This window comes from Cyphomyrmex costatus, unplaced genomic scaffold, assembly GCF_001594065.2.
Source record: "Cyphomyrmex costatus isolate MS0001 unplaced genomic scaffold, Ccosl1.0 scaffold79, whole genome shotgun sequence".
NCBI classification, from domain to species: Eukaryota; Metazoa; Arthropoda; class Insecta; order Hymenoptera; family Formicidae; genus Cyphomyrmex; species Cyphomyrmex costatus.
The window spans coordinates 30,506-52,522 of record NW_017280365.1 but is presented as its reverse complement, the minus strand read 5'-3'; the positions used below and the strand labels follow the sequence as shown (position 1 = coordinate 52,522).

The 22,017-nt window shown below is 38.8% G+C and overlaps 1 protein-coding gene across 1 annotated transcript; it reads left to right on the top strand.

The window, feature by feature from the left end:
* The first annotated feature begins 5,506 nt into the window (after nucleotides 1-5,506).
* On the top strand, nucleotides 5,507-6,199 carry LOC108781191 (uncharacterized). Its single transcript, XM_018549108.1, has one exon. The coding sequence runs from the start codon at nucleotides 5,507-5,509 to the stop codon at nucleotides 6,197-6,199; it is 693 nt and encodes a 230-aa protein (XP_018404610.1).
* Nucleotides 6,200-22,017: the final 15,818 nt, after the last annotated feature.

The following is a 22,017-nucleotide window of genomic DNA, read 5'->3' as shown; positions in this document are numbered from 1 at the left end:
TATTTACTTAATTCTAATGACATGTATCATTTGTATAAAAGATTTGATATCAATAGTCGACGCCAAGTTATTCTACCTTATTACTTACTTAATTTTAATGACATTTATCATTTGTATACAAGATTTGATATCAACAGTCGGCGCCAAGTTAAATTCTACCAAATTAAAGAGTAAAACACAAGTGGTACCTTTAATTTTTAAGAACCCATATAGTACTTTATTTAAATTCCACTAAATTAAAAAGTAAAACCTAAGTGGAATTATCTTTATCTTCATACAATGAAACCTAAGTATATGCCTTTGTATTCGTATTATAAGATCTTCCTATTCGAAACCAAATGATTTAATTCTTCTTTAAAAAAATTATATCACAATTAATTTAAAAACAAAATGAAAAAGATTTATTTAAATAGAAAAATTTTTTATGTAAAAATTTGAAATAAAGGTCCATTTTTACTTAAACGTTAAATAACTCGGTGAAAAAAAATCGTACACAGCTAAAAAAAAAAGCAAATTGAAGGTAAAGATTCGCTCTTTCGAAAGCTGTAAACCGCATTTGTGCACAATTTTTATTTGGCTCCTTGGGCAAATTTTGTAAAAAATGTTTAGGTTTGACACACTTTTATTTATGATGGTGCAACTTCACGAAATATCAGTAAGACCGTTTTTTGAAGTACACGGCTGAAAAGTAGAGATTTCAAGCTTTAAAATGCTTTTTTAAACATCTCGATACGATGATTTTTGACGAAGTTATTCTATCTCAAAGTTTGCCTATTTTTGCAGGGTGGAACAAGTGATCCTTTAATTTTGTTGAGTAGTGTATATATAAAACATTTTATTATTGAAAGATAATGCAATGAAAGTGAATATGTATTTATTCCAATGTCAAAATATTACATACTGCGACGTTATTCGCTTGCACGTCACAGGTGGAAAAACAATAAGGCTCACGCGGCCGAGCGAGAATCGCGAAACGCGAAAGTTGGGCGCCAGACGTCCTTAAAGGCGACGCCAACATCGCGAAAAACGTTATCCCCGAACGCGACACCACTAAACACAAAATTCGTAACGCGAAAAATACGCGAAAGTCTCGGAAATTCTCACTCGTACGCGGTTAGGCCAGCTCAATTAACTGTAGAGGGGCAGGGTCTCAGGAAAAGACGAGGGTTGCTTTGATATAGGGAGATACAGGAAGAAAGATTACGACGAGAACACGAAAATTATACTCTTGGCATTAAAATAACAATAAGCGGGTTTATTAAGAACAAAAAAAAAAGGGAAATAAAATAAATTGCTTGACATTATTGAGTTGATAGCGCGTGGAAAGATTAACGCAAAAAAAAATGATAAAATAAACTAGAGTGCTGCGAACCCGCAAGGAAAAATTATGCTCTTGGCTAAACGAAAATTAACTCAATCAAATACGCGCAAGAACAAATTATTTCGCAATACTAACGACGACGATACAATATTCAATGACGCGAGATATCGGTAGCAAAATTAAATCAAGTAAGTTAAGACGCGATACATTATGGTCAATTCACGAATACAGGTCGATCAGAGATTAATGTCGCAAAACAATCGACAATAGAAAATCAACCAAAATTACACTAAAGTTAACGCGAAAATGTCATAGTCGGTACGCGCCGGGAGAACTACAATCAACGAGAACGCACAAAATTACAATTCTTCCTCGCTTACAAATCTTAAATTTAACGCTAGGCAGACTCAGCTTGCCGCATAAAGTATTGACATCAGGATTCCTCGCGATTCACAACACATCGACATTTCCCGAAACATTCAGATTCTTTGCGACTCAAAACAAAGTCGACATCACATTTAACGTTATAAGGGCGCGAGACGCGCGCCGTCGCACTCACACCAACCAACGACGCGATACATGCACCGCACGTGCACGGGCCTTTCCGCTCTCGGCCGTCGCGATCTCCAGGAGGCCTGCGATTTTATCTCTACTCTAATTCCTCGGTAGCCGTCTATCCGCGAGCTTAGGAGTCTCTCCCGCTTGACACCGAGTGCCTCACCAAATAATACCGTACACCAAAGTGCCGCGAATGGCGGCTTCGCGAGAATTTACAAATGGCACTCTGCGACAGAACGTGAGAGTCCCTCGCCCTGGTGCATGCGACTTTACAGCAATAACAAGTTGTGGAGCAACCTCACCGATACGTCCTGGATTCCGTCCTCTGGGGCGGTCACTCTCTCTCTCTCGTTCTGCTGGGAGCACAACCAACGCTATTTTCGCCATAGCCGGGCCGGGACGTCTGCACGCGTTGTTCGCCGGAAACGAAAAGCACCGAAAATCGCGATCGATGCGCGATCAATACGTTATCCCTCTCCGAGGGGCGCGCAGCCGCACCGCGCTTTCCCGCGACCAAGGTGCGTGCCCGCGATCCTTCGCGGGCAGTGCCGTGCCCAGCGATCCTTCGCGGACAGTGCCGTGCCCAGCGAGGTCCTAGGGGGTGGTTGGAGGCCCCGCGGGCTCATCTAGTGTCGGCAGCGTATTTTTGTGCTGCCGACGGCCCGCCTTCTCGCCGTCTGGCATACGGCGGTCTTGTCCGTCGGGCCTGCGCCTCCTCGAGGTGTTCCTCCTTCATTCGCTGGACGCCCGGCCCTCCTGCGACTCCGACTTCCTGCAGGTTGAGGACCGCCGGTCGCTTTCTCGGCCCTGACTCTCCCTTCCTACTCTTCCGTTGCTGGCTGTTCCTTGTTGACGACGTCCGGTGGAGTCTTCCAGCGGTGAGGCGCCACTCGTTTCATACAAATAAATTACGGGGATTAGCAAAAACTACTAAGATCACAAATTACGACCCCTGGAGATTTCGCTCGCTCGCAATTCCCGGCCCGGGTCAGGCGTCTAATCGCGCTTTATGACGGCGAAGGGTCGCTGCGACGATGCAGCGAAACTGCAACGTCACAATACATATAATCAAATAATATTATGTAATAAATGTAATAAGCTTTTTTGGTATAATGTTATTGCGAAATTGATTATCAGAACAATCCTTCTTCACGATATTAATTATTAATTAGAATAATAATTTGTAAACGTATACTTATGAAGATATAAGTGATCGAAAACTAGTTAACTTACACTCCAAAATCTTGAATCAAATATAGTGTTTTAGGTGAGAGATCAAACTATAACAGTTTTTTATATTTTAAAAATCACAAAAGATCAGTATTAATTTTAAAGAATTCTTATACCAAATTCACTTTGAACTGGCACCTTCAATAATATATCAGTAACTTTCAATGATAATATATTTCATTATTAGATAATTATTTAAAGCTTTAAAGATTTCAATGAAATAAACTACCAGATCTGGTGACACGACTGTCTAGGTAAATAAGTAACCTAACCAAATGCTATTAAAAAGAAAATAATTATACAGAAAATAATTTGTATTCTTACAGCGGAATGTGTTTTATAGCAAAGAATTTGTGTTATAAAGCAGAAAATATTTAAATATTAATGATAAAGCTCAATAAGTATTAAACAACTAATATAATGAAATAAAGACAATGAGCCAATTTTCGTTAAAGTCTTTAAATCAATCTAATATATTGCGAAGAATATCACGTAATTGTGGCGTTTCGTCCCAACTTCCACTACTGGACTCATCAGTAAGGCATTGTAGTGGAAGCCTACCTTAGACGCCTGTTTTAGTTATTAAATTGAGATTCTATATATATAGATATACGCGTATCAAAGCACTTGCGAGAATCTTAGCGAATATCTATAGACCTCTGATGGCGGGTCGACGTAGTAATATTCTTCGCAATATATTATTCAAAGTAATATATGTATTCCCCTCCCACCCTCCCCAGAAAATATTTATTTATTCTAACCTCACTTACGTGTTCGTCTGTGCCATCGATGTGACAGACTTCCTAACCTCAATCTTTTGTTATTGTTATTGCTCTTAATCCGACTTTAACGATCGTACAGATCGCAGCAATCGATATTTATTCTAACCTCACTTACGTGTTCGTCTATGCCATGCCATCGATAAGACAGATTTCCTAATCTCAATTCTTTATTATTGCCGAGACTCTTAATCTGACTTTAAAGATCGTACAGATCGCAGCGATCGATATGTATAGATTTATAGATACCCGTCGCGACCACATTTATGTCTTGCGTCAAAAATTCCAGAATGTATTTCCTTACTTCGTGGCTGGCAACAATGACGACGACGACAACGTTTCTTAAATAAACAAACATCTAGACACCCATTTCCTCGACGGCGAATACCTAGACACTCACTTCCTCGACGACGAACATATAGACAACGTCTAGACACTTAATTCCTCGATAGTGAAATACCTGGACATATAGTTTCTCTATATTTCGATATTTCAATTTTAATATTTATATATATACATATAATAACATTATATATATATTATTAATAAATATTTCATATTATATTGTGTTAAGATGTTCGGACAGTTTCCAGAACGTACGATACGATTTCTGAACACACCCAGATGGCGGGGAAGGTCTACACTCCCTCCCTTCTTGTACTTACGCACTATTCATTCTTAGGGGCTGCGCAGAATAAAAGGAACAGTTAAACAACGACCCAGACCTCGAACAGTTAAAAAGAGGCAGGGGAAGGCCGCGCCTAGAAAGCACCGGCAGAGCGGGAAGAAGAAAAAAAATCTACAATATGGTGCCAGCAGAGGCCAACAGTGTACATCTCGAAGACGCTTATCTCGCTGAAGTGCCCATGAAACTAGCCATGGAGGGACCTAACTCTGAAGAGTGGTTCGAAGACATGAAGATCGAAATAAAATCTGTTCTTAAAAACGACACATGGCTGCTAGTTGTTGAGACTTGAAAATTAAAGTTGAATTTTAAGAATGCGCCAGTAACATATATATGATTTAGTTTCAAGCTTCTTGATTTATAAGAGAGGGCGCGTATATGTTTTCCTTTAGTCGGTCTGTTCGTCTTCGCAGCTGTGTGAGCACGACAATTTTCTTTCTTGTACTTTTCCTATAATTAATAAAGTTTTCTTTTTGCATACATTTCTTCTATGCATGTTTTTTTTGAGCGCAACAATAAGTTTTCAACAGGTTATGGGCCCAGTGAGTGCGGTTGATGAGATATTCGGTTAATCGGGAATATTTCTTTCTGCCACTAAAATAAACTGTGTTGTGAAACTCATAGTCAGAGGATATTGGATAGGAGGAAGAGAGATAGTGCGATTTGGTGGAACATTCTGGAACGAGAATATTGTATTAAAGCGGACACAGTGTAATTGTGAGATCACGCGACGACTGCGTGGCAATATCCTAATCTCCCTAGGTCGGCGAAGGATTTCGGGACAAAAAAGTGTGTATCTGTGTTCTCGCATACAGTCGTTCGAATCAATTGAAGTTTGTGTGAATTTTCTTTTCTAAATAGAATATTCAAGTGAACAATGGAGAACGAAAAAATGGGAATTGATCGACTGGAAGGTGCTAGTAACTGGCTCACATGGAAGTTTCAAATGCGACATATTTGGAAGCAAATGAATTGTACGAATACGTCGACGGTACAAGTATTAAACCAGAAATAGATACTGCAAATTATGCTGCGGACGTTATTGTGTGGCGAAGATCAAATGCAAAGGCACGGCGTGCAATCTCGACTGCATGTCACAAGCAACCGTTGTTGCAAATTATGAATTGTCAAACGGCGAAGGATATGTGGACAACGCTCAAAAGTACATATGAGCAAGCATCGAAGTCAAACATAGTGTTTTTACAACAGAAGTACTATAGTTTCACGAAGGAGCCAACAGATAATATCACTGTGTTTCTGTCAAAACTTATGGAGATTGTGCAGCAGTTGAGGGATCAGAACGAGAATATTTCAGATTCAATGGTTATAACGAAGATTTTGATGTCATTGCCGCCGGAGTATAATCATTTTCACAGTGCTTGGGAATCAACGGGTCCGGAGAGTCAAACAATGGCCAATTTGCGTGCGCGATTGTTAGGCGAGGAGCTTCGATTAAAGTCACAAGACCAAGTTGAAAATGTGGAGGCATTGGTGGCTAAGAAGAATCTTTGGAAAAAGAGAAATTCGAAGAAAAACCAGGGTCAATCATCGTCGAATCAAAATAAGAAGAGTACTGGAGGAAGCGGTGGAAATAGTGAGAGTGGCACAAGGAGCAACAAGCCATGATTTGAGTGTGGTGAGAAAGGTCACTGGAAACGTGATTGTCCACAACGAAAGAGAAGGATGGAATTGAAACAAGGACACGCATCGACCGATGCTTTTGTGTGCCACGCATCGTTTTCGACATGTGATAGAGATATTTGGGTACTAAACTCTGGTGCAAGTGATCACATGTGTCATCGTCGAGAGTGGTTTGAAGATTTCACAGAGATGTCAATGAGCGTAACAATTGGAAATGGTGCAAAGATCATGGCGCGAGGAAAAGGTAACATGAGTGTTTTGGCGTTCAATGGCAACGAATGGTTTTCGAAGCGGATGTTGGATGTACTATATGTGCCGGAAATTCATATGAATTTATTCTCGTTGGGTAAAGCCTTGAATCGTGGATCCAATCGCGATCGGACAGTGCGCGCTGTGAATTACTGAAGAACGGCAGTGTAGTTGCAGTTCGTTGGAGTTCGTCGCGGAGAATTGTTTCAAATGCTGTTGAAGGTGGTAAAGCCGTCGAGGAACGATGAGGCCATGGCAAATGTAGCAATGAAGAAGCTTTCTCTTCGTGCTTGGTATGAACGTTTGGGACATCAGAACATCGCACATGTGAAGAAGTTTCTGAACAACGAGAGCATTGATTTCATTAATCAGGATTTCACATGTGAAGCATGTATCTATGGAAAGCATCATCGTGGCAGCTTCAAGAATCGTGAGGAAAAATCGACGACATGCGGAAAAATTATTCACGCAGATGTTTGCGGTCCAATGGAGGAAAATTCGCTTGGTGGTGCCAGATATTGTTTGCTCTTGAAAGACGATTATTCGCATTTTCGTTTCGTCTATTTCATGAAACAAAAGTCAGAAGTCGCGAACAATGTCAAAAGGTTCGTTAAAATGGTACAAAAGGACAATGGACACAACATTAGCAATTTCAGACAATGGAACAGAATTTGTCAACGATGAGATGAAGGCCTTTTTTGACGAAATAGGCATTCATCATCAGCGCATGGTCCCATATACACCTGAGCAGAACGGGTGCGCAGAACGAGATATGCGAACGATAGTTGAGTCAGCGCGAACAATGATCCATGCAAAAGGAATGGATAAGAAGTTTTGGGCGGAAGCTGTAAATTCCGCAGTCCATATTTTGAACCGAACTGGAACAAGCACTGTCCCAGACAAGACACCGTACGAATTATGGTACAATAAACGAGCGAAGGTTGACTATTTAAGGATTTTCGGCTCAGAAGTTTTTGTACACGTGCCCAAGGAGAAGCGACGGAAGCTGGATCCGAAGGCAATCAAGTGCATCTTCGTCGGATATGACAGTAACTCAAAGGGATATCGAGTTTGGAATCTGGAATCGAAAAAGATCGAGGTGACTCGAGACGTGGTCTTTCTTCTGGAAGAATCAAGGATTGTACTTGATGAATGCAGAGGTTGATAACACGGAAGCAGATGATGGACAGGATGTGAATCGGCGTGACGACGAGGTTCATGAGGAATTAAAAACACCATCAATGAGACAAAATCGCGGGAATCTGTGTGACATCGACAGGCAGAACATCGTGAAACAACGCTTACGTGATCGAAGTACATTGCCTTGTCGTCAATTGACGTACGACGACGAGTCAAAAACGTACGAACAAGCGTTCGAATCGGCAGAACGGAAGCAGTGGGAGCAGGCAATGGATGAGGAATATGCCTCGCTCATGAAGAATCGTACATGGGTTTTGGTTGATCCGCCGGAAGACCAGAGGGTAATTGACAACCGTTGGGTATACAAGATTAAATACCATACAGATGGCAATGTCGAACGCTTCAAGGCGAGACTGGTTGTGCGTGGTTTTACCCAGGAGTATGGCATCGATTATCGTGAGACTTTTAGCCCTGTCGTCAAGTTTGCGTCAATTCGGACCATTCTGGCATTGGCGGCATCGAAGCAAATGACGCTCAGACAATTTGACGTTAAAACTGCATTTCTGAATGGAGACTTGGAAGAAGAAATATATATGAAGCAGCCGATAGGTTATGATGACAGAAGTGGACGAGTGTGTAAGCTGGTCAAGGGCTTATACGGTTTGAAGCAGGCTTCACGCTGCTGGAATCAAAAGTTTAAGTCATTTATAACAAAGTTTGATTTTAGGGCCAGCGAATCGGATCCATGTGTGTTCGTATATAACGGTAAGAACGGCATGATGTTTTTAGCGATTTACGTGGATGATGGGCTGATCGCATCGGAGAACAAGGAGGCTATTTTGCCGGTAATTGACCATATGCGAAAGAAATTCGAGATAAAAGTATTTGATGCTAAATGCTTTCTAGGACTCGAAATCGATCAACGGTTGGACGGATCCATTCATATTAATCAGCAAGCATACGCACAGAGGATACTTCAACGTCTTAACATGACAGACTGTCATACAGTATCGACGCCATTGGACGCTGAACAAAATCTAAGTGATTTTGAAGCAGACGAAGAAATCAGTTTTCCATACAGAGAGGCAGTGGGCAGCTTGATGTACCTTGCTGTGGCGACGCGACCTGATATCACCTTTGCAGTTGGAAATGTCAGCCGATACCTGGAGGAGCCTGCCGAAGCACATGTGAACGCCGTCAAACGCATATTGAAAGGCATACGTGCAAGGTACATTGACCATGGGTATTCACTTCAAAGGAGGAAGTGATCTAACGTTCAGCGGCTACAGTGATGCGGATTACGCGGGTGACAAGCGGACCGCAAGATCGACATCAGGATATGTCTTCCTAGTTGGCGGCAGTGTCATCAGTTGGGCTTCGGAGTGTCAGCGGTCGGTTGCATTATCAACAACAGAGTCTGAGTGCGTGGCGGCATCGTATGCCGTCAAAGAATTAATATGGTTGAAACAGTTAATGTCAGAACTGCAGATGGAGATGGATACACCGAAGTTTTACATGGATTGTCAAAGTGCAATTCGTCTTGTGAAGAACCCGGAGTTTCACAAACGAACGAAACATATTAACGTCCGATATCATTTCATTCGTGAAAAATTCGAGGATGGTGATTTCGAATTAATGTATGTCTCTACGAATGAACAGCGTGCGGATATTATGACAAAAGCATTGCCGAAGGCAAAACACTTGTATCTGCGAACATTGTTGGGAATTGTTCCGAGAGAAAAATGTCTTTATTTGTCACAGTTTTTTGGTAGCTTGCAACTAAAAGTGGGAGTGTTGAGACTTGAAAATTGAATTTTAAGAATGCGCCAGTAACATATATATGATTTAGTTTCAAGCTTCTTGATTTATAAGAGAGGGCGCGTATATGTTTTCCTTTAGTCGGTCTGTTCGTCTTCGCTGCTGTGTGAGCACGACAATTTTCTTTCTTGTACTTTTTCTATAATTAATAAAGTTTTCTTTTTGCATACATTTCTTCTATGCATGTTTTTTTTGAGCGCAACAATAAGTTTTCAACACTAGTCGATCGCCCAACGCACAAGGAGATTATCAGAAGTCGAATTGTTCTATGAACTAAGTTCAATCCAGACTGAACGATTTGCAGAAGGAAAGCCAGACTTGTAGCTCAAGGCTTCTCTCAAAAACGTGGAGTACACTTTAACGAAACATTTGCCCCGGTAGCACGACTAGGATCAGTTAGGTTATTATCTGCTATCGTGGCCCAACTCAACATGAAAATTCATCAGCTCGACACTACAGCTTACCTTAACGGACAGCTCGATAAAGAAGTATTCATGGAAGCCCCCAAACAACTTCAAGACATCTTGAAAGTCATCGCTGACGAAGAATACGAAACAGAAACTCGGAAGAAGGCGAGCAAGATGTTGCAAGATTTTCAAAAAGGAAATAAAGTATTACTTTTGAAGAAATCTCTTTATGGATTGAGACAATCCGGCAGAAATTGGTACAACACATTGAATAAATGCTTGATAGAGCTCGGTGCCATCCCTTCTCAGGCAGATCCTTGCATCTATCGCATCGGTAAAGGAAAGAATTTGACGCTCATTTTAACTTACGTCGACGACATCTTAATCGCATCGAGAGAGGAATTGATTATCAGTAACGTAAAAACCAAACTCTTAACTAAGTTCGAGATAAACGATTTGGGCCAGGTTGGATGCTGTCTAGGAATAGAATTCGCTATGTCCGACAATCAGATCACATTGAATCAAAGAGGTTACATAAACGATGTCTTAGATCGATTCGGAATGACATCCGCGAAAACTATCAGCACTCCAGTCGATCCAAATGTAAAGCTCATGAAGCCCGTCGGCCCTCAGACAGAAGAGGAATCTCGTCTACCTTATCGAGAGCTGATTGGAGCTCTCAACTACATTGCATTGGCCACAAGACCGGACATCTGCTTCGCAGTCAATCGCCTAAGTCAGTATAACAATTGCATCGGTAAGGCTCATTGGAACGCTGCCAAGAGAGTTCTTCGTTTCTCAAGAAAACAATCAATTACGGCCTGACTTACTCGTGCAACGCCGTACCCCTGAAGGGATTCGCGGACGCATATTGGGGTAGCTGTCCGGACGACCGTAAGTCTTACACAGGCTACGTATTCACGCTCAGCGAGGGACCCATTTCGTGGGAATGCAAGAAACAGCGCACCGTGGCATATACTCTCCTCGACTGAGGCTGAGTATATGGCAATGACCGAGGCCGTCAAGGAATGCATTTACCTGAAGAGCTTCCTGACGGAATTAAGCCTCGAACACCTCGCAGACATCACTGTATTTAACAACTTAGGAGCTTTAAAACTGTCAGAAAATGCGACTTTTCACTCCAGGAGCAAGCATATTGACCTACGTCATCATTTCATTCGGGACGCCTTAAAGAAAGAACTACTGAAGGTCGATTACCTACCCACTGAGAACATGCCCGCAGACTTACTCACTGAGGGTCTTCCTAAGGCCAGACACACGAAGCTAATGGACCTACTAAACTTGAAAGTGTTCGCAAATCGAGGGGAGGTGTTAAGATGTTCGGACAGTTTCCAGAACGTACGATACAATTTCTGAACACACCCAGATAGCGGGAAGGTCTACACTCCCTCCCTTCTTGTACTTACGCACTATTCATTCTTACCTGTACTCTTGTGCTTTTCGTTATCACGTACGCACGTGGCTATTATACTCTTAAATATACGATTGCTTATTTTTGTCTGCACCTCCTGTGTTTTCGATCCACCCGATTCCAACATATTGAATAATATTTTATTTTTAATTATAAGGTTTAAACCGTGAGCGCGTCATATGTGATACACCATGCAATACTGGTCTGCTGGTTAGATATAGATAGATAGAGTGAGATGATAGAATAGATAGAGTGAGATAACACATAAAGTCAAAGGTCCTCTATTATCGGAAAAACAAGATGGATATTTCTCTGGTTGACGACGTTAATAACGATGTATTTTAAAAATGAAACGTGAAAATTCAGATCCGGACTTTGCGTCGCGATATCTCCGCTCGTAGGGCACGTAGAAAAAAAATGAAAGCACTTTTATCATACAATTTAAGTATTTGCTATCGATTGAGCGTATGTAGAACTTGATCGGTTCAGCCATTACTGAGATTTGATCATCTCGACCCCGAAAAATTCTCAGATTCGCGTAAAGGAGGCACGGCAGTGTCGCGCGCTTGGCTTAGCGCCGAGACACTACCGTATCTCCAGATTATATATATTGTTACGCCCGCACGACCGAATTCGCGAACGTGAGCAAGCCCGCGCTCCCGCGACGCGGAAATGAATACACAAGAGATTGCGGAAGAACACAGAACTCTCTTTATTACGAACAGATACAGAGCGATCGAAGAAAGACAGGAGCTGACGTTTCACGTCCGAACGTAACGAGCGTCAGTCCCAGACTTAGTGATTACAAAAGACAGCGTTGTCAAGACAACGAGTTCTTCTTTTCGAAACTCAACGCGAAGGCGATCCATCGGGCGTCGGCACGGAACGGGCATAACAATATTTTTAATTAAATGAGAAGATATATACATATTATATTTGTATATATTTCATTTTTTGTTTCAGATAATATTCGATCCATTAATAATAATAGAAATTCCAATCAAAAGACCGCAAAGGAAAAACTGTCACCTGAGGAGGAGGAGGAGGAGATGTTAATATTAGAAGTCCAATGTAGAGAACCACTATGGAATTTTAGATTACCTCTCATTCAAAGGAATTGCAGAATTACAAGAGCTTTGTGGGAAGAAGTTTCTAAAGCTCTTAATAGTTATATAAATGTCTATTATTTATAAAATATATTATTAAAAAAAACAAATAGAATAAAAAAAATATATAAGAACATTATAAAATTACATTATAAATCCACGTTTGCATCTCATTTGGAACAATGAATTAATCCAAAACTGTTTTCTAGTATAAAGTCGATCCCTTTTTTCTAGTAAATCAAAAATAGCTGTCGATATCGCTAATCTTCTTCTCCTTTCTCTAATATTATAATTTTAATTATTTATAATTTTTGCACACTCCGTTATCCAATATAACATTTTTCTGATTGTGACATTGTACAATTATATTTATTTTGGAGTAACTGTCATAGAATTCCTTATCTGACGCTACTACATTTAAATCGCGTCGCTAGAAAACCCTTTTCATGTTTAAAGTTAGTCGCTAGCAACAATCCAGTCACGTAACTTCTTTATCGCTCAAAAAGAGCGATGAACGACAGCATGAAAAGGTACCTTTAAGGACCTCCAATGAGCGATCGCCGATCAAAGCAGCGAAGTGGACACTTTTTGCGCCCCTACTTTCGCTCCTCCTCACGACGATCCAGTCCTTGGCGCCCAGACCCGCGTCTTGTCTGTCGAGGAGCTTTATATCTTTCTCGCAAGCCAAATCAGGTTCCTCTACATGTACCACCACCCGATGGCGCTTGAGTAGCTCTTCAGCTGGTAGCACATGCAGAGTGGTGCTTCCGATTTTGATTTCGATGGAAAGACTTTTCAGCCAATCCACCGACTGTTGGTTGGCGCAGTTAAAAATAACTGCGCCATCCCTCTCCCAGGTGCCAGTAAATGTGGGCGCTAGCCCATCCTCGGGAAGTTCGAGGATGTGCCCCCTGACCAGTCGCCTGATCTCATCCACCTCATTGGCACCCAGTTTTTTCTCAGGGTAGCCTTCTGCAACAAAGGCCATCCTGATTATACCCTTTGTCGCCTGGGCATACAACCCTTGGTCAGTGACCTTGGGTCTCTTGCCCGGGCGGTTCTCCGTCGGACTGGGCGTTTGGTGTATCGATCTGGCACGTTTATGCGTGCCCACCGTCGCACCACTCTCCCCGCCCGGCGGAATAGGAGTATTTGAAGGAAAAGGGGAGATGGCTTTCTCAGCCCTCCCTTCTCCTTTTTGAGACGGTGCACAGTGGAGCTCACAAGGCAGTGGTCTCGTTCAAGTTCCTCCGGTACGTGCAATTCACTATCGATTAAAATTGTTTTTTTTTTAAATACTCGTAATACTTAGTGTTTTGATATACAACTGCTATCTAAGGACACGTAACAAATAGAACCTCAAAATGTTTGGAGTAAGTGGAAAAATATGATATTACTGAAAAAATATATAAACAAAATCTCGATTTTCACAATTTTACTTTCATTTTTTCTATGCGACAACAATATTCATAGGTTTTTGGGGTCGCTGATTACGAATCTGATATCAGATTTTGAAAATTCAAAATGGCGGATCCAATATGGCGGACGATTTTTGAGAAATTAAATGCAATTTCCTGAAAATCGTTACTCGGGGGGTTTTTGGGGTCGTTGATTACGAATCTGCTATCGGATTTTGAAAATTCAAAATGGCGACTCCAATATGGCGGACGATTTTTAAAAAATAAGATTTTAGTATGTGAATTTCCCAAGCCAGGAAGTTTGTGAATATCACATAAATTGGCATGTAGGTTACACAAGAAATTTTTTTCCCTGCAGTTTGCGAAGTTTCGAAGTTGTCTGTATCTTGAATTTTATAACACTTTTTCTCGATATAGGTAGCAAACCGCGAATTTTCGAGTGAATTAAATTAACGCCTAATTTGTAAATTAATATTAACAACCCGATCAACATTTTGTTGATTTAAGTTTGCATATCAGTTTCGCTAGGATCTTGTGCATGTTCCATAAAAATTTCAGAATTTTTCATGCATTTTTCACGGAGATATGGCGAGTTAAAGTCAACAACATTTATTGAACATTGTTCCCGCGGACAATCATTTTCCGGCCTTTCGAGCGCTCGTGCCCTTCTTACACGGGACTCCTTATTGAATTAAAAACGTAAATCTTGAATGCCTAAAAGTTCCGCATTCATCAATAGATGGCGTGCAGCATGTACTGAGTGTAAAGTCATTCCCGAGTACATATTTATTTTCGTCCAGAACATATGCTGATCTCGATTCGCTATCCGCTATACAGTTTTTCTGGATTACTCTTTTGCGTTGGCCTGTGTACTTTGTTGACATTCAAATACTGATTAATTGTTTTATTATTGTTGATTATTGTTGATTTTTTTGTGTTGAATATTTATGTAGCGTAAGATTCATTTTAAAGGATATTTAGCACTTCTTGACCTGTTAATTTCAAATAATCATCATGATCTTTAAAATGAAACACCAAGATTTATGTGAAATTATTTGGGATAATGATTGTTCTACTAATAAGAAAAAATTAGAGGCCATTATGGAAAACATCCGAATGACCTATTCTGCCACGGAAAATCAATTAACCGCGATTGAAATGAAAATAAGTGCAACATTTTTGCGGTCCTTCAATAGAAAATGGCAAAAAGTTTCACGAAGAAAAGACTTGTTCGTAACAAAATTTGAATCTTTTATGAACGATGATTTAGATGTCGTCATTGACGATAACATTGATGATAAACCACGGGAAGTACCTCATGTTAAACGAAAGAGCGGCCCTGAAAAAAAAACATATGAGGAAGGATCGACTAACACAAAAAGGAGGCGCGTTAAAGAGCTTGCTTCAAGGCACAGTGTTGAAGAACTCAGAAAAGCACTGAAAATAAAAGAACAATCCGACATCGACCCGCAAGAGGAATCTGATGAAGAAATAACTTGTGATACGAATGAAGTACTAGCGATGTACTTGGATATGGGTCTTTCGCGCAGAAAGTACGAAAGTGGTAGGACACATCTTCATCGATTAATCCCTTACAAGACGCTTCCTACATACAAGAGCTTACATGCAGCAAAACGTGATACCTATCCGGAAAACATTGAAGTTACTACTTCAGGAGCAAACGTGAATCTCATTTCATTGCTATCACACACCTGTAAGAGAATACTGTTGACGCTAACTGAATCTGAACTTGACGAATTGTGCGGTAGAAGCTTATTACTAATAGGAAAATGGGGCATGGATGGAGCATCTGGACAGCAAACAACAAGGCAACAGTGGACGGAAGGTAAGTCAACCTCTAATTATTACAGGACAAAAATACGATATTCCAAAATATTATTATATTAAAATATTACAGATCATCACATAATAACGAAATATATTATTCAGTAGAAATAACAAAATATAAAATAATAATTAAATATAAAAGTAATTAAATAATAAAAGTTATTATACGTACTTTTTATTCAGAAATAAAAAAATTGTAAATTTTCCACTTAATGTCGCCATAACTTTGTTCAAGCATATCCCACAATTTTCAACAAAGAAATTTCGGATAGAAAAAGGTTTTCCGCGTAAAATGTCGCCTCATTGATTAAAATATTATGATTAAGAGGAAAATGCACAAATGTTTTTATTTCTAATATATGGATACGTCCACTTTGAACTTTTGGTGTGAAGAAAAATTGGAAAAAAGTTTTAATCATACGTATTTGTGTACTCTCTGGAAGATCCACACTTATATAACTAGTTTATTGTGGGCCGTTTTTAGTGTATATGAAATAAATAGATATTTTTGATAATTTTCAATTTATTGTCATTCTATAAAATTGTTCATTATTAGTGGCTAAAATGTATCTTTTATGTTCTTTAATCCGAGAATCACGAGGTCTGTAGGTCTGTCCTATGTATAGGATTTATTACAATGTAAGTATGATATCTTGTAGACGACTCCACTTTGTTTTTCAATAGATAACTTGTCTTTTCATGGTTTTATTTTAGCAATGTTAGTTTCATTGTATAAAAAAGCGCTTGAAACATTTAAATTCAACTAATAGAAATATAACGAACAATAGTAATGCACCAATGCCCAAAACCATTAGTTTCTCATATTTTATAGGGCTTACAGAAAGTTTAGCTCAAGTCTTTAAAAACCAAAGTATTAGAATAATTTGTACACCCTATGAAACTAATATCGCTAAAATAAAACTATGAAAAGACAAGTTATCTATTGGAAAACAAAGTGGAGTGGTCTACAAGATACTATGCTTAAGTTGTAATAAATCCTATATAGGAGAGACCTACAGACCTCTTGAATCTTGGATAAAAGAATATAAAAGAAATATTTTAGACCCAAATAATGAACAATTTTCTGGTCTAACCTTGCATAGAATTGAAATTTTGTACAAACGTCCATGTAATATTTCTAGACTTTAAAATTATTTAAAAGGTTTAACAAATTAACAAATACAACTTCTTAATCGTTAGCATTAATGTGCACTATCGTTTAAACTCTTTAAACAATTTCAAAGTCTAAAAATATTACACATGCTTTCGTAATGATGAAACGAAACAACATCAACGCTAAAGAATCTTTTCAATACTTTTAATCGTATTTTTTTAATCTAACTACTTTTTGACTGCGTTTGTTCCCGCATTTGGGTGAGTAGCGCGCCCAAACCTCTTTCCGTGTAGGCAGTATGTTACTAGGATGAGAAAGACGAAAAACAATTACAGTATTTCATTTGGGATTTACAGATTTTTACATTTTTTACTCCTTATTGTGGTATAGAAATATTTTGGCACTCCAGATTTTATGCAAATGTTTCCAATAAAATTATTTGTTGAAATAAGAAATAGGTATATTTTTAAAATGTCATACATTTTCAATAATCATAACATTACGAACATTACATAAAAGTTAAAAGTTTTGTGGATTTGCCCATGTATTCACGATTAATACTATTATAATGATTTTTATTAACAAAATTTTGCACCGTGATGAATTGTAAAAATAATATTTTTAAGCAATTATATTTTGTCCAATAATATATAGGAGTGTTACCAGATGACAATGTTGATGCAGAAAAATTTGATGATGATAACGGAAATGCGAATCCAAACGACAAAACCGAGACTGCTGAAAACACTTTGCAATCGGATGCTTCTGTATTTATTATCTCTTTCGTAACACTTCAGTTGAAAATTGATATACGGAGCATTTGGACTAACGAAACCCCTAATTCGGTACATTACTGTCGAATGATTAAATTTCAATTTATCAAGGAGACTCCGTTATTGGTAAGAAAAGAATTTTCCTATTACTCGGAATTATTGAAAAAAGTCGAGAATGTTATTATCAATATTGGTGATAAATCATTTGAAGTTCACTTTGACCTGAAATGCACAATGATCGATGGAAAAGTGTGCAATGTACTCACTGAAGAAAAGTCCTCAAATTGCTGTAACATTTGTGGTGTCGGGCCCAAACGTATTAACGATTTGGACTATGTAATAAATTTGCCGTGCAAAACCGAATGTTACCAGTATGGTTTATCCACTTTGCATTGTTGGATACGTTGCATGGAATACTTTTTGCATATATCTTACTATAACGATTTCCAAAAATCTTGTGCACGAACGAATGAAAAGAAAAAATTTAAAAAAAATAAAAAGAAACTGGTCCAAGATTTACTGAAAAAACACTCGATAACTGTGGATGTCGTCAAACAAGGTGCAGGAACGTCTAACACAGGGAATGTTGCTCGACTGTTTTTCACCAAAGCGAAAGAAGTCGCGGTAGCAACCGGACTGAATGAAAAATTGCTGGTAAGATTTTACGATATTCTGCAAGTCGTGACGTGCGGTAAACTGGTAGACTGTGAAAAATTTAAAGATTATGCGAAAAAGACTGCGGAATTATGTTTGGAATTGTATCCATGGTACAAATTCCCACCATCCGTCCATAAACTCCTTATTCATGGAGCCGATATAATACAGCATCTTAAGTTACCCATTGGTTGGTTATCAGAGGAACCACAAGAGGCAAATAATAAAGTTTTCCGACGAGCGAGATCTGAAAACAGCAGGATATGTGGAAGATTGCAGACGAATGAAGATATCATACACCATCAGCTACTTGCATCAGATCCATTAATAACTCAATTAAGAATAAAACAAAAGAAACAAGTACAATCCCTCTCACAAGAATCAGTAAAAATGTTGCTTAATTAAAATTGTTTCAGATCCACCGGGAATGTTTATAAAATGCCGAAAGAAAATTACTATGAGAGTTTGTATCATATCATAGTCATAATATTTAATATTAATGTTGTTTAAAAGTCTAAAGAATAAAATTCAGAATATATATATATAATAAATAATATATATAATTATCCATAAAGTATATAAAATTCTTGTGTTTTTGAAAATGTTACTAGTTTAATTACATAATTTCCTTAACTTCTAGTTTAGTAACGGCTTACGACGATAATCGTAAGTACGGAATGTAATGTACAATGCAATACAAAAAGCCCCGAGTACAAAATCTGGAGATAACCCTTTGAAGCACAGCAGGACACCAGTATCCCACTTGTTCCTATGTCATTTTTTTTATGTTTTTCACGTCAAAAATAATCCATAATGGTTTCTTGCAATTGGCCATCCTAATATATTAATAAAAAGAATAACACGTCTACTTTTTGTAATTTGAATAAAAATTTATTATTGATAACAAATAAAGTTAGAAAAATTGAAAAAATTTATAAATAATTTGCTTGTAAATAGTTGTATAAGAATATAAACCTATATCTTAATTTCTACAGATTCTAGTCGGATCCAATATGGCGGAAAAATATTAAAAAATTCTCACATAATTCACTAAAATCTCTACTCGAGGGTTTTTGGGGTCGCTTCACGTTGCGAAGATTTTTAATTTTTTTCCGCCATATTGGATCCGCCATTTTGAATTTTCAAAATCTGATATCAGATTCGTAATCAGCGACCCCAAAAACCTATGAATATTGTTGTCGCATAGAAAAAATGAAAGTAAAATTGTGAAAATCGAGATTTTGTTTATATATTTTTTCAGTAATATCATATTTTTCCACTTACTCTAAACATTTTGAGGTTCTATTTGTTACGTGTCCTTAGGTAGCAGTTGTATATCAAAACACTAAGTATTACGAGTATTTAAAAAAAAAAAATTTTAATCGATAGTGAATTGCACGTACCGGAGGAACTTGAACGAGACCACTGCCTTGAGCTCCACTGTGCGGCGCCTTGCAGTTCCGCTTTAGCGAATGCGGGTCTTAGGTAGACCCGCACTCGCTGCTTTTTTCTCCTCCGGTTGTTCGCTTTCTAGGGAAGCCTCCCCCGTGTGGACTTTTAAATATTATCGTTTGTATTCGTGTCATCCATGCTGTTCCCACGAGTACCACGGTCGCGCGATTTCTCCGGGCAGAGCCGCGGATGCCCGGTGCTTGACTACGTACTCCTGGAGTTCGCCCGGTATCTAGGAGGCACCGTTTGCGACGCAACTCCCCCTGCGCCATGTAGCTCCAGGCATGGTAGCTTACACTCTAGCTTGGGGGGTTCGTCTTAGTTGATCGCCCACATGCCCCCCCCCCCCTGAGCGGAAGGACCTCGTTTGCGACTATAAGCCCCACCACCCTCCTCGGCACAGGAGCCCGCGGCCCCCGGGAGCGCCAGGCGTCTCCAAAAGTGATCAAGTGTTCCCCCCATCGGTTTTTTTTACCTCAAGGCCCCTGCTTTCGCAGGTCAAAAGTGGGACTCGCGTCATATTACCGCGGGAAGTGCGGATCACGGGCACCCCAGGCGTCCCGCGACCCGCGAACCCCCGCCCCGCGATTTCTTCAAGGTGAGAACCCTTTTGAGGGGATATTTGTATAAATATTTGAATAATTTAATTACACTCCCAATTATAAACGATTTATTAGGATCGTGCAATGCGAACATAAATAACGAAATAACTAACTACAACTATAATCTTTTAAATTGCACACTAAATTAGGTTTCCAGAATTAGAAACGCAAATAAACTCTTATAGTAATATCGTAAATTAAATTGACAAAAAATTTAATAATTTAGTGCTCAATGGCATCATTTTACAAAAAGATCTTAACATATTGAAATCAAAAATAAATTTATTGTGAAAAAAATATTACCTCGGGCGGGAGTCGAATTTAGACTTCTCGCATTCCATTCAAGCGTCCTAAGCCTTTATATCACCGAGGACTTAGTAAAATTCCTGTATGTACAGGGTGTCCGATGTAACTGTGATCACAATTTTTCCGGCACTTCCGATGATCTGACAAAAATTATTTTGGATAAAAGTTAATCAGTTCTCAATGGGCTACAAATTGCAATATTAAAAATTTGAAAAATACTCTTTTTTAGGAAAAAAAGTCAAGGTTACCCTAATTTTTTAAAATGGCACTACATATTTTTTACATTATGATATTGTAACTGATGTCAAGACAAGTTTGACCTGCTATACTATGACCTTAAGATGACGTTATAGTTATCAGATTAATGAACGGAAACGTTTTCGTGAAGAATTATTTTATTTGTATTAAATTTTTTATATGTACTATTCTACAGTAGAAAAAATTTTTGTATCTGCTACTTTTTCACAGACATGGCTTCTGGTTTTTTAAATGAAACTACATACAAAACAACAAATTACGCTTTTGAGGCTCTCACGGGTATTTTCTCAATTATTCCAGAAGATTTGCGGGTTATCGCCGTGTCTTTCTTCATTATTAATACCCCTGTATCAGTGCACCCCTCGTCCTGATGAAGTGAACGGCATGGTTCAAAAAACGTTGGCATTAATGAAGAAAGACACGGCGATAACCTGCAAATTTTCTGATATAAAACAATTAACAAATTATAACCAGAAATAGTAGCATAAAAAAAAAGTAGAATAAAAAATTATAACAAATTTAATGAAAAAAATTATATAATTACAATAAGTGTTCGAATTGTAATCCATTTTCTTGTATAGGCACAATTCTGCTCTATGTAATAAATTTCCATTAGTTGCTCCTATAATGCTGTAACATCCGCCGAAACACATGTACGAACGGCGAACGTTACAAGCGGTTGCCATAATAACCGTCTAGCGTCCCTCTACAGAAAGTAATCACGCGGTAAGCGCATGATTACTAGCTGTACTGATTCCTCAAGCGCGCGCGCGCACCAACTTGGGATAATTAAGTGACTTGAATATAAAGTAAATAAAATCAATAAATTAGCACCTAATCAGAGAGCACAACTTGAATAAACATAAAACTATATACTTGTGCAAAATTAAGGCACAAATACTAATTATATAAAGATAAATATTGTTTATTCAAAGCCTGTAATCATTTCAAGTGTAAAGTCAATATCAGATTGATAAATAATATAGTAGCAACAAATACAAATCATTTCGCTTATAAGTATCTTAATTAAAAGTGGGTAAAATCCCCTTAAACAAATAATGAGAAAACGCGTTGAGGCACAGCGAGCCCGAGCGAAGAACCGACACATGCGATATAACCACGTGTATAAAAACCGAAGCAATCGTTCGGACGAATTGCCGCTTAAGTAAATTGTCAATAAGATGCAGAAATTGCACCGCAGTGTCGTGCCTTGCGGGGGTTGTGCC

Bases quoted from the DNA above. Each gene is read 5' to 3' on its own strand.
- LOC108781191 (XM_018549108.1), top strand. From the start codon at position 5,507: ATGGAAGTTTCAAATGCGACATATTTGGAAGCAAATGAATTGTACGAA.